The following is a 13,130-nucleotide window of genomic DNA, read 5'->3' on the forward strand; positions in this document are numbered from 1 at the left end:
TACAGAGGGGTTCAATTATTGAAATATTTTGGGATATTAGTGGTTTTTGATGTTTCGTATTCGCGGTATTTCGTGAGGAAGTGCTGCTGTTTCAGTCTCTCCCAGACTGCAGTATACACACTATTTAAAAACTTATTTTTTTAGATAATGTCGGTGTTAGGTTTGCTGTCTGTTTTTATTGCAAACATTATACGTTTTAAGACGAAGTATATTTGCATATAAATTACGAGGACATTGTTAAATTTGCATATAAAATCCAATTGGCTGGCTTTCTCGCATCTGTTTTGCATTCTGGATTGTGATTGGTCTTCTCTCTCCCACAAACAACACGCGCACGGAAAACTTTTGACTGACGCGGCTTATATTTTATGCCTAAACCAAAGCCAAGTTTAAATGTACCCAAATAAACCTTACATTCATACTGGTATTTCAGGAAATAAACGTACCGTATTAGAAACGACGTTCGGTTCTGCCCGTCCGAGGCTCTTAAAATATCTTGACAGCCGCCATGTCTTTTATATAACTTACTTTCATTTTCGAACTTGCATGTTTCAGGAATGAACGAGAAACGAAAGAAAAGCACAGGACACTCCTTTTGTAATGTACCTTGCTGAACAGAGAACCCGGTTTATTATTACCAATCAGCTCCATCCACAGATAATAATACAAAGCAGATTCACAAGTTGCATTTTTTTGTCTTTTACAGCAGCTGTTTATCACACCCCCCAAACATTCCTTCCTATATGCCTCCAAAACAACCACTAAATAGCCACAATTTCTAATATATCTCGTTTTGCCTCACATTCCTTTGATTTGGTGTGAAGACTGGCCCCAAGGAGTCGTGTTCTTACAATACAAAAGCAGAACGTACTCACCTTCGTTTTTAAAATGACAGAAAAAAAGGGGGTTATACCACTTCATTGAGACAAAAGGGCAGACACCGCAGACAACAAGCCCCTCGATAAGGTTCTGACTACAGAAATGATATCGCACTTGCCGGGGAAAACACAACAGCTTGTGTATCACTGTATAAAAATGTACAGTGGCTTTATTGACATACATTCCATATTGTTTACATCTGCGAGGAGGCACACCCAGTATTGCACTTCATTAAAAGTTCTGGCTCAAAACATAACCCAGAATATCAAACGAAACTGAAGTGTAGAGAGTAGCAACATCGGAATACACATATGAAGGGTTACTGTCATTATATACAAGATTAGATAAATCGTACACTATTTTCCTCCAGCGTCACATTCCAAAGTCCTCTTATAGCATTTGAATCTTTAGCCGTCAAACCACGATGCACTCCAAAGTGAAGGAATACTGTACAGGATTACGAAAACAAAGTCAGTTTACATACAACAATAGAATCTTAAATTTGTATTCGAGAAGCTGAAATCATGGCCCATCCACGTGGTCTCGGATCCCAAAATCCTCCATACATTGTTACACTTCAGTGGTCAGGAGGTGTGCAACGTTTATACAAGCCGCAGGGTTACAACGGCTGCATGCAAACACGTCACAACGTAATTTTTTTTTGTTCTTTTTTTCAATCTTCTGCTTCTAAAGAGAGGGAGGATGCACCCTGGAGCACAGCGGTCCGTCACAGCCCCCTCAGAATGGGACGTCCGGTGTATCTGCTCTCAGGCTGCGCTGAAGCAGGAGTTGGCCGCCACGGGAGGGTGAATATATATATAGAGGGCGATCATTACGGGACCCTGGCGTTTAGAAGGTATGGGCATTTCTACACACGCCGCAGCCCAGAGCGAACTCCTCTCCGGTGGGAGGATGGACCACATGCAGGGGACACTCGCTTCCTTCTAACTGTTTTCCTTTTGGTCCTGTGAGGGAAGAAAGAAATTGAAGTCAACGTGTTGTTGGTTTAAGAAGTTTCAATAACAGCTTGGAATGGAACAAAGGCCTAATTCAACAAGAGACGAACTTTACGCGAGTTTCAGACAGACCAAAAATGGTGGTGGGACTTTTTTTATTCAAGCATTTAAGTGTTGTACCAGCAGGACAATGAGGCAGCTCTTCTTTTGGGACGCTGGTCATCCTCTGGAAATCATCATGACAGGCGTTGCAAAAATGCGTCGTCCCAAAGCAGAAGAACACAGCCACAGAGCAACAGTAACGACATTTATACTCCAGGAAATCTGTCCCGTGTTTAGAGCACATCTGCAACAAAAACAATTTGGTGTAAACAAACTCGTTCCAAAGAAGCACATTCCTTGCAACCATTCTCTTTCTCTCTGTTACAAACAATCACATGAAAACAGAAACTGAAGCAACACTTTTGTAATGCAAAAGAATTAGTTTATTATTTAACTCTCATGAAAACAATGTTATAATTCACAACAATATGATTGATTTTATAAAAGCAAATTATTTTTTTTAATATATATTATTAGAATGTAATTTTATAATAAAAAATATTAATAAATGTATTTATAATATATTAATCAATATTTTTAAAAATGTAATTTTAATGAAATTATTTTAGAGTGAAATACATGTGCTTGAATGGTTTCATGAGATTCACCCATGAACTTGAAAACCATTAAGCTGATTGAAAACAGACGTGCTGATAAACTGAAAAGCAGCCATGACTGAGCCATTGTATCACACTATTAACTCCCAAGTAAATATTTAAATGTGTATTAAATCAACTAAATCATTTGAATGCGCAGACCTCACGAATGTTAATATGGAACAATCCCTGGATGAAGTATAATAGAGCACTATTTTTGTAGGCCAAACCAAAAGTTTGCATCACCTGGGTTTTCTCAACAAAAAGCCAACATGCTTTTGGATTATTGCAGTACGAGTTAATATAGTTTGCAGAAGCACGAGTATGAACTCAACGAGGAAGTACAGTAGACGAGTTTTCCTATTCCATGTGATGTCACATCTAGGCACTTGTTAGAAACAAATGTTTCTCTGGAAACATAAATGCTTTAAAAAAAAAAAATCACGTGTAAGGTATTACTGATGTATTTTATGGTGTAGAATAAAACTTGAAAATATCTTGAGCTTGTTTTTAACCACAAATCTTATTTTAGGCATTTAACCATACTTAAAAAGCCATTGACTTTGGGACAACCGAACTGGGTTTCCTGACTCATTTCTGCAGCCATCTATTGTGTTAAAAACAAATCATGAACAAACAAGCAAGCACATGAAATGTGCCTTGTTTTGATCCCAAACACACTGTTGTCCCACTGACCTGTGCTCTGGACACATCTGAGCAAGCGCCACAGATGAGCTCACGGGATCATAATCGTCGCCTTGTCCTGCCTCGGCATCACAGCGAGCTTCTCCCCCAAAATAGGCCTGGATGAGTCAGAAGTCACACTGTTAGCACAACAGCTGGAGAAATGGCTTCATTATGGCAGTATGTCACCTGAACAGATTACGATACGCTTGTTTTTCCAAATCACATTTCATGCTGGCAAATAGCTCTTACTCTACAGGAGTGAGCTGCGTTTAATCGTTTTTGTCAACCATGTTTTTCCATTCTATTCATAGTAAACAGAGACATCCTTAAAGGGAAAGGTCACTCAAACCCAACTGTTCTCTTTCTGAAAGCTTCCTCAGTCGTAATAAACAAGGAAGATTGTTTAAAACTACTGCTTCTGTGCTCCACTGAAGGTTTGTGAACACCACACAACACAAACAACACTCGTGAAGATCGAACCTTTTTGCACTTGTAGCAGACGTAGTAAGCATATCTATTCATGGCAAATCCAGCGGGGTTGTTGTAGAATCGAGCTCCAGACATTGTGATGGCTTCACTTTTGTGTAGTCCTTCATACTCCAGTCTCATCAAAGCCTTTCTCCTCACATCCTCATACAGCTCTTTGATGGGGTCCAGCAGGTCTTTCAGGACAGAGTGGTTTATTTTGTTCTAAAAAAAAACCCCACGAGAACAGGAAAGATCAACTGTTAGATATCATGAGCGGCATCTAGTTAGAGGAATGAAGGAAGAGTTCAGACTGGCTTTGGTTCATAAAGAACAGAGAAGTATAAATGATTGGAGAAGTCTGACATATGTGACCAGAGAGAAGACTGACGTTCTACTGGAATATCTTTGTGATTATGAATGGTCAAAATAAATGAATCTAAAAAAAATTAAAATAAATCTATGCATGGATGAAATGTTTACAATTAGAGCAATAGCATATTAAAGCTAGGGTGAATTTTCATTTACATGCAAACTTACAACAGAATTCATTACCGAATTAGTCACTTGAACATTCTTTAAAAAACGTCTCCTTTTAATGGAAGAAAGTCAGTCATACAGGTTTAGAACATAATGGTGAATAAATGACAGAATTTTCACTTTCTAGATGAATTATTCCATTAACCAGGGCTGCACGATTTAGGGGAAAAACAAATATTTTTTCAATATTTTTTTTAAAAATGTGATTTTTTAAATATGCTGCACAATTTGGCCATTTTTTTATTATTATCATTTCTATTATTATTTTATTATGATTACAATTATTATTATTACATTGTAAGATGAAACAAACTAAGAACAATTACAATTAAGTGAAAATTCAAGTATTTAAGAAAAATAATTTTTTAACTTAATTTTTTTTAATTAACTGTGAAATTACAATACCAACATTTATGCCTTAATTACTTGACTTTCAAACGTTAAACCATCAAGCTTTTATTTGACGGAAAACTGCATAGAGCCCTTATAGCTTCTCTTTTGTTGATGAAAGCCATTCTCAGATGGTTGATGCATGCTGCGTTCCCAAATTAATTTGTTTGTTTACTGTGAAGCGAGCTGCCCTGAGACTCTGAAAACACCGGATCATGAGCTGCTCACGTGTAAATGAACACAGTGCTGTCCTTCACTTTGACGCAGCACATATGTCTAATTAAAACGCAATCTTGGCGATTAGATAATCTTAGTGTGATTTTGATTTTATTCTGATAGCTCACTCAGCCTGACTTTTAACTCAAAGTGAGTCCAGACTAGCTTATTTACCTTGCAAATAGGACAAGACATGAAACCAAAGGTTATCCTGGGCCCAAGCCAGCGGTTCTCCAGAACCCTTCTTGTGCACTGAAGATGGAACACGTGACTGCAGTCCAGCTGCAAATAAACCAGGACAGATAGTTACACACTGATCTCCTGTATGTATGTAACTCTATATCCTCTAATATGCCATCACACGCAGTGACAGTATTCTGCTGTACCTGGATGGCTGGGGCAGCAGACAGAGCCTCAGTGAAGCAAATCATACACATATCATCAGCGTCCTGTTTCAGACAGGCTGTGGTTTTGTCACAACCATGTAAACAGGGCAGACACAGCTCTTCATTTTTGACCCCTCCACACGGGTGACCGCACGGATGAGTCTTACTGCAGGCCAGCTTTGCATACTCCTACACAACAGTTAAAATACTTAAGTATGTTTATGAGATCACTGAATTTCAGGAAAACATTTAATGTAAAAAAGCATATCATTCTGCCAAAAAGGTGACATTTTAAGTGAATACCTGACAGTCTTGGTCTGAACATACACTTCCTACAGCAGACAGCTCTGTGCCGTTCCTGGTGCCACAGAAGCGGCAAACGTCTGAACTGCTGGAAGCTGGTTTCCCTGAAGGACAGTACAATAATGCCATTTAAGCTATAACCAACAATAAAATAAGGCCACTAGTCAAATAAAGAGGAATACTGAAAATAGGACGTGTCACAGCTGTGGCCTAGCGAAATTATGCAGGCCTCAGGGCAAAAATGCCACCAAGTGTGACAAAAATGCCACAGATATTTAAATCGTGGGGGCGAAAGCATCCCTGTTGGGAATTGCTCTGTTTTTTTAATCCGTTATCTAACATTTAACATACATTTTATAATATTCTGTTCCAGGCTTATGTAGTGATGGGTTTAGTCCCTTTGTTGTTACCTGTAGCTGTATTCACAGTATCAGAGGCGAGTTCAGTTAACTGTGTAGGATTAATGATAAATAAACCAATAAATAAAAACAGCAATGAAAACACTGAATGTGAAGAAAGCACTCCCAAAAGCTTGAAACAGTCAATATATAAGAATCTACAGTAAGTGCTGTGTAACATAACAGTGTTCTCATGTCTTATAAGTTACTTGCATCTAATTTTAGATGCTTTGATTTTATAGCCAACAGGCATAACTGATCTGACTGAGAATTGAATATACTTTTACATTTATGCATTTGACGACTTGCATTTAAGGTACCCATTTAATGCCTTGGGAATCAAACCCATGACCTTGGTATAACTAGCACCATTCTCTACAGTTTGAGGTTTTGCAAAATAAAGCTCACAAAAGGAACACTGCAGTGTTTATATGGACAATGTTTGAGTCCCGTTTGCAGCATTCACATTTTCCCTTCTTCTCACTACATTCTCAAACATTATTACAGGAAGAAGTAGTCACCTGTGTGCTCACGGAACTCCACCATGGCCTTCATGGTCTTAGAGTCGGCCAATGCCATGAGCCAAAAGAGTTTGGTTCTACCACAGCCTTCATGTAGGTCCACCTTAATGGCCTCTTCCTCCTCCTTAAAGACCTGCACACAACATGAAATGTGTTATGAGAAACTTCAAATGGTAAGATATTTTTAATGCACCATTTATTATATTGACTCTGTTCCTTGTGAGTATTCTTAACAACATGATGTCATATGAACAACCAGCCAACAACTACACGATTCTTGATTCCTAACTCTGCTTATGGAGTATAATTTATCCATATGTCGATGATTAGTTGTGTGTGAGTGTTCAGGTTCACCTGTCTCTGGTGGGTCCGTGTGCGGCGGTGGAGATGGAGGAAGCGGTCGCAGTCGGTGCACAGGTTTCCACAAGCATTACACAGAATGATGGCTGCCGTCTCCCCGTCATCATGGTTATCGCACATGGGCTGAGAATTAAACGTCAGGGTGAAGAGGTAAAGAGCTCATTCTCGGAAGAAGGACTAAATGTACTATTGCAGTGATTGTGCTTTATAGCACCCTAGAGGCCTATTAGACCCAATGTGCCGTACCATCTGCTTCTGCTGCCCGTCTTTGCCCATCCAGCGTCCTGAGGACAGTCGGTCCACGTGGTCCTGATCCAGCACACACAGAGAGGCCAATGCGAGCCATAGCTGAAGAGAGGAAGTAGAACCATTTGAAATTTTAATTCAAGTTCTTACACATATCCAGGTTTTCTATGACAGCGGGGGCCCTGTTCATATTCATCTAGATATTAAAATTAGCCAAGTGATATTTAGTTGTGCTGCTGACCCATATCAGATCACATGACTGGTAAGCTCCACCCACCAATCACCCCTGATCCTCCAGCTGAAGGATCCTGAGTAATACTGACCTAGTTGGCAAATGTTCAGTTGTGACAGATGAAGTGTGTGCAGTGAGTCGTACCCGAGTGGTGGCGATGCAGCGCACTGGACAGCGATGCTCCTCTTCCATCTTAGTGAGCGCAATGATGGTCTCAGCAATAGCATTCTTAGTCACCCTGGACCAGGCATCCGAGAGGTGGCCCTGGGGTAATAAGACACTTAAATGAGGAGGGAACGTTTCTTTAAATTCTGTAAACTAGGGCTGTCAGTTTAACACGTTAATTAGTTATGAAAAAATAACGCAATTTAAACATTTTACTGCAGTTAACGCACTGGCCCCGCCCCAAAAGTTTTTGCTCAATTTTGCAGAGAAAATATTACCTTTAAAGCCACCACAGAATTGTTGTGCGTCTCTGAGAAACACGGCGGTGATTCATTTCTGAATGAATTCGCATTTTGAATCGAATGAATGAATGACTCAAAAACACATTTACCGCTACCTGCTGGCAGTTTTAGTTTCTTATTTAGAGTATAAAAAAAAAAAACATTAAAGGGATAGTTCACCCCAAAAATGTAATTACTCTCATGTCGTTTCAAACCTGTATGACTTTCTTTGTGGAACATAAAAGAAGATATTTTGAAGACTTTCGGTAACAAAGCTGTTTTGGTTACCAATGACTTTCATTGTATGCACAAAAAATATTGAGAAATGATCATGACTTTTATGTTCCATAGTTTATGTTAGACTGTTGTAGCCTAAACGTTTATGTGTAATAAATTTTATGTTGAATCAAATAAAATATTTCTTTCTGAAGTACTATTTGTAATGTCTACTTGATACTTTCTCATTTAACACAATAATGACTTTAAACGATCTTTTATGGGCAATTTCACAGCCAAATTTAATTCACGATTAATTAATCGACACATCACGATTAAATATTTTAATCGACTGACAGCCCTAATTAAAACGCATCTGCAGGAGATCAGGTTACGCAGTGCAAGATTATATATAATATCAGTCATAAACGTGCAGCTGAACAGCAAATCTGCTGCATATTGTTAAGACAGAAAAGGTGTCTGGGATAAGATGGTTCATCATTACTCACAGCAGCCATGTCTTTGACAAGTTTAATAATAATCTCAGCGATCTGAGGTGGAGTGGAGCCCTTCATCCACCAGTGACTAATTCCACGCCGTATGTAGCTGCACAAACAGACAAAAATATAAACAAAGTTATTAAATATACATTTCTAAAATGTTAAGACCCTTAATAAGATGATTTCAGACCCTGTGAGCCCTGCATCTTCAAAAATTCTGTTTTATAATATTAATTAATTTGATGATGCTGAGCAGAAAAATAAGAATTTAAAAAAAGATTTTTACATAAGATATCAACAATTGTTTTTAAATGTGATCCTTAAATGACATCTAATGAGTCTTGTTTTAAATACACCCATGAACTATGAACTACTGTTACAGTAAATTACATTTTACAGAAGTTTTGTCTTCTGTAAATCATCACAAAAATGTAATTATTTTTTGTTCTGAAAAAATAAGCAAACATGACATTATAAAGTACAGGAAAAACAATTAAAGCTGTATAAAAAAATGTTGATGCTTGAAAACCCTTTTCATCTTTGACCCATATATTTATATATCAGCTTTACTGCACTTATCAAAATAACAAATGCAGTAAACTCTCAAAAGTTTTGAATGACAAAAAGTAATAGTCAAAATGTATAATTTACCAAAATCTAAAAGAGTGGAAAAAAAATTAAATCTGGTTTTAAGAATTATTCGTACGTGTAAAAGTAGTTTGTGACAAATTGTTAACAAATAGTTTGAATCTGGCTCAGAGGAAGATGAGAATCATATCTTTGTGGCAGTTTTTCAGGTGATTAAAGGATAATGCAAGACTTCTCCACCATACATATCGTTGTCGAAAGCAAAAACGCTACGAAATGCAGATATTCTGTGAAAAAGTGTAACATGCTAGAGCAAAAAAGACATGCAAGCATGCTGACCTTGAGTTGAAGATCATGGGTAGGGTGACTGTAGTGACTCCTTTGCCTGCAGCCATGCCAGCTGTGCCAACTATAGTGGTGCCCTTCGCCTTGAGTTGCACAGTGAGGGACTTGGCGATGCAGCCCAGAAACATATCTAAAATGCCCAGTTTGGTCCAGTCGCTCTTCTCGGTGGAGTGGATGATGTCACTGATGTCTGCTGGTGGCAGCGCCTTTACGCCGATGACACTGGCCAGGCGCATGGGAGTGACCTCAGGAAGAACGCGTCTGAGAAGTGACGTCACCTGCATGGCAAGAACAGTGTTGCATTCCAGATCCTGCTTTTTGAAAGTCAAGTTCAAGACTAGCAGTTCTCGATGCGTTCACAAACCTGTCTCTGGACACGTGGCGAGGCGGTGTGAAGGAGAGAGAAGAGGTCCTGCAGAAGGGTGAGCTGCTGGGCCAGGTACTGCCGCCCAACATTAGATCCACTCAAGGCCAGCACCATAGACAACAGCTCAAAACAGTAAGCGTCAGAGGAGGCGTCGTCATCACTGGGCTGAGAGTTTGCGTTCTCCTTGCTGGAAATCGCGTGCTCCCATTCCTCCCGCACTCGCGTGGCCTCCATACGGATGGCCTGGACGATATGGGCGCACACCTGAGGAGGCAAACAGTCAGGTGAGGAGATACTGTTATTTTATAGAGACTTGGGAACAGGAAAAGGCTGGCTGTCTACTGCTTGAAATGCAACCTCATAAGTAATGGATGTAGAACGCTCTACAAATGCATCATATATGAGCGTCTCCTCCGCCATGTTGCTGTCAAATAAAACAGTTGTCATACCAACTTGCTACTCTAAAGAGAAGCTCGCAACACTTGCCCCGCCTCCGAGTTCTTCTGATTGGTCCACTGCTTTGGAACTGACATTGATGAGCGGTGCTGCGTGTAAAAGTTTAAATTCTTTTAACTTGACACAGCATCTTAAAAACGCGGCGCTCATGTGCGAGGCGCTGCAAAAGACGCGAGCGTAATGGTCATGCACGTCCGTCAAGCCCGTGTTTACATAGAAAAACAATGGAAAAGTAGCACATTGGAATGGAAAAACGCGTTCTGTGTGAACGGCCCCTTACGGGTTTGGAACGACATGAGGGTGAGTAATTAATGACAGAATTTTTGGGTGAACTAACCCTTTAAGTCTGATGTCAAGCGTCACTGTTTCTGGCTCAAACTGCTCTACCAGATCCCAAAAGCAACAAAGATGCTAATATAGACTCACGGTGTGATGTAATACTACTGAAAATCATAATCTTAACCTTTATCTCAAAGAAATATCAGGTGCTCCGACTGTGATTATTTATTGTTTTTTTTTAATCTTAGCCTAAATATGTGCTATAAATAAAAAAATGCTGATAAACGGCCGTTGAGATGCTGGACCCAGAAACAGTATTTCATACATCACAACTTAATAAGCGGAATAATTTGGTGTTACCCTGCCTTTGACCATTTCCAAAAAATTACAAACGTCATTGTAGAGTTCTAACCATATGCGTATGCAAATTTTAATAAAATTTGAAGTTGTGTTGAAATATTTGAACTTTTGCGACTAGACCAAATAAAAAAATATGAGCAAGACTTGCCAAAATGTTAACCATTAAGAATTGTTTCTGTAAAATGGCTGGTTATGAATATTTATGTCCTATACAATTACTTAAAAGTTGTTATAAAATATTATAATTAACCCTAGAAAACTTACTATGCTCCCCCCCACAAACATACTCGTGTCCATGTATTTTGTGCATTCATACATTAATTATTCATTCATTTTACCATTGAAAATAATAACCTAATAAAGCACAAATATTGGCTAAAAACATTTTTACTAATACTGTTTTACTAATACTGTTCTTTTACTAGAACTGTTTTTGCTGATTTTTTGTAAATTATTCAATTATACATTTATAATCAACACTTCTATCACATTTTCTGCCATCTTGGATGGATTTGTAGGCAGGATTGCTTGGTTTTAGAGAAAGCCGAGAGTAGTTTTGATGGTGTTACCTGTTTCTGAAGGTTGGTCAGTTTGCTCCTGCTGAAAATGATGCCAACCATGTGCTCCTTCAAGTCTGCATCAGATGGAGCCTGAAGATGAAACATTTGTAACATAATTTAACAACTTCATCTTATGTTTCAGCACTTGATATAGTTGTAACAAGCCACCAAACACAACAGATGCTGGTACTGACCTTGTCTTCACCCTCAGGTGAGGAGAGCAAGTTCTTCTCTTCTTGTTCTGGTGTTGGTTCTGCATCCCCACAAATTAGTTTTCCGAACACCTACACAAACACATAAGCATGACTTTTGCCTTAAACGATATCTGTGAATGAGTGTTTGATGTACAGTGGTACTGCAACCGTACTGCGGTTTGTGCCTGCGTGAACTGTTTGAGAAGGTTTTTGGCCTCACCTGTGATGTAATGAGGCGGAAGACACGCAGTGTCTCAGCCTCGCAGTTCTTCTGCTGAGCTACACTGGCTGATATCTGCCCAGCAATCTTGATGCTCTCGCTCTCCTTCCAGCCAAGCACTTTGACCTGCCGTACCCTAAGCGTGTTCTCAGGACCCTTAAGCTCGATCTTGATCACGTGGTGGTCTCCTCCAGGCAGCTCACTGGTCACCCAGCCCATGTGCCTCGAGTCTAAGTCAATCTGAGACAACAAAAAGTCCATTCAGTGAAATGAGCCTTTTTAAAACTGACTTAATGCCATATGCAGAAGTATAGATCAGAGGATGCGTTAACGGAACTTTTTCAACCAAATGTAAAAAGGTTCACAGATAATCTCTGTCATTTAAGTCCCACCTGTTTGATTCTGCAGAGATCTTCCACAGCCTTCCCACAAAGGAATGTCATTGAAGTGACTTTATTCTGACAGAACACAAAGCACAGGTTATATAAATTACTAGATGTTTAAAGATACATGTATAAACGATATTACAAAATAATCAATTAAAACTAGAAAAATGTGACAAAATGTCACATCTGAAGGTTTGAACTTTATAGGCCTTGTGCACTTTGAACACTTCATAAAATCTATACAGAATTACCAGTTGGCCAACATAGAGAGCGGTATTAATATTGATATTAATAAACTGAAAGAACAGTAGTTTGCAAACTCACTCCAATGTCACGAGAGTTGTCGACATGGACCGAGACATATGACGCATTGATGCCTTTGACACAGCTGATAGTGATGCTCTTTGTTTTGTTCTTATCTTCATCTCCAGACTCCCAGAACGTCTCAGTGGAGCCATCAGTCAGGCTGCCAATCATGGCCGGTCGGCTGGATGTTTTAATGTCTACCACGCTGGTCAGATCTTTCAGACAGGTCACCACACAAAGTTCCTGCAATACATGTAAAATCCCTTAATTGCGATTTAAGCTAATTTAGATAAAAGCTTCTGCCAAATGAATGAATCTAAAGGCAACAAGAAAGAAAGTCTTTGTTGTCAATGAATGCAGTTCCCCACCTGACTAATCGCTTCATATCCCGACTGTACGCTGATGTTAAAACTCTCCTCACTGTCCCCATCATCTGATTTGGACAGGATGTTGTTGATGTGGTGAAATACGTTACTCTGGTGCAGGAACTGATGATCTGATTGTTTGAATTTAAGACTCCAGCATCTAATGAAACAGCCAAACAAATACTAGATTTGTACATCTATGAAGACAATGTTAGTTGAGATTGCATGTGCAAAATTTGCCATCACAATGCCATCATTTATCATC

The 13,130-nt window shown here is 39.1% G+C and overlaps 1 protein-coding gene across 1 annotated transcript in view; it reads right to left on the minus strand.

Moving 5' to 3' along the window:
• Positions 1–1,015: 1,015 nt before the first annotated feature.
• Positions 1,016–13,130, minus strand: part of mycbp2 (MYC binding protein 2) — a 106,500-nt gene continuing 94,385 nt past the window's right edge. The window contains 21 exon segments of the mRNA XM_058787949.1: positions 1,016–1,844; positions 2,016–2,181; positions 3,230–3,273; positions 3,276–3,336; positions 3,701–3,910; positions 5,006–5,113; positions 5,218–5,406; positions 5,521–5,624; positions 6,440–6,572; positions 6,794–6,922; positions 7,046–7,147; positions 7,422–7,541; positions 8,449–8,545; positions 9,367–9,650; positions 9,737–10,003; positions 11,404–11,484; positions 11,589–11,678; positions 11,809–12,048; positions 12,201–12,266; positions 12,519–12,743; positions 12,869–13,025. Of these exon segments, the coding sequence (XP_058643932.1) occupies positions 1,729–1,844; positions 2,016–2,181; positions 3,230–3,273; positions 3,276–3,336; positions 3,701–3,910; positions 5,006–5,113; positions 5,218–5,406; positions 5,521–5,624; positions 6,440–6,572; positions 6,794–6,922; positions 7,046–7,147; positions 7,422–7,541; positions 8,449–8,545; positions 9,367–9,650; positions 9,737–10,003; positions 11,404–11,484; positions 11,589–11,678; positions 11,809–12,048; positions 12,201–12,266; positions 12,519–12,743; positions 12,869–13,025 (2,989 nt within the window). The 3' untranslated portion in view covers positions 1,016–1,728.

The sequence above is a fragment of the Onychostoma macrolepis genome, chromosome 09, assembly GCF_012432095.1.
Source record: "Onychostoma macrolepis isolate SWU-2019 chromosome 09, ASM1243209v1, whole genome shotgun sequence".
Classification (NCBI taxonomy): Eukaryota; Metazoa; Chordata; class Actinopteri; order Cypriniformes; family Cyprinidae; genus Onychostoma; species Onychostoma macrolepis.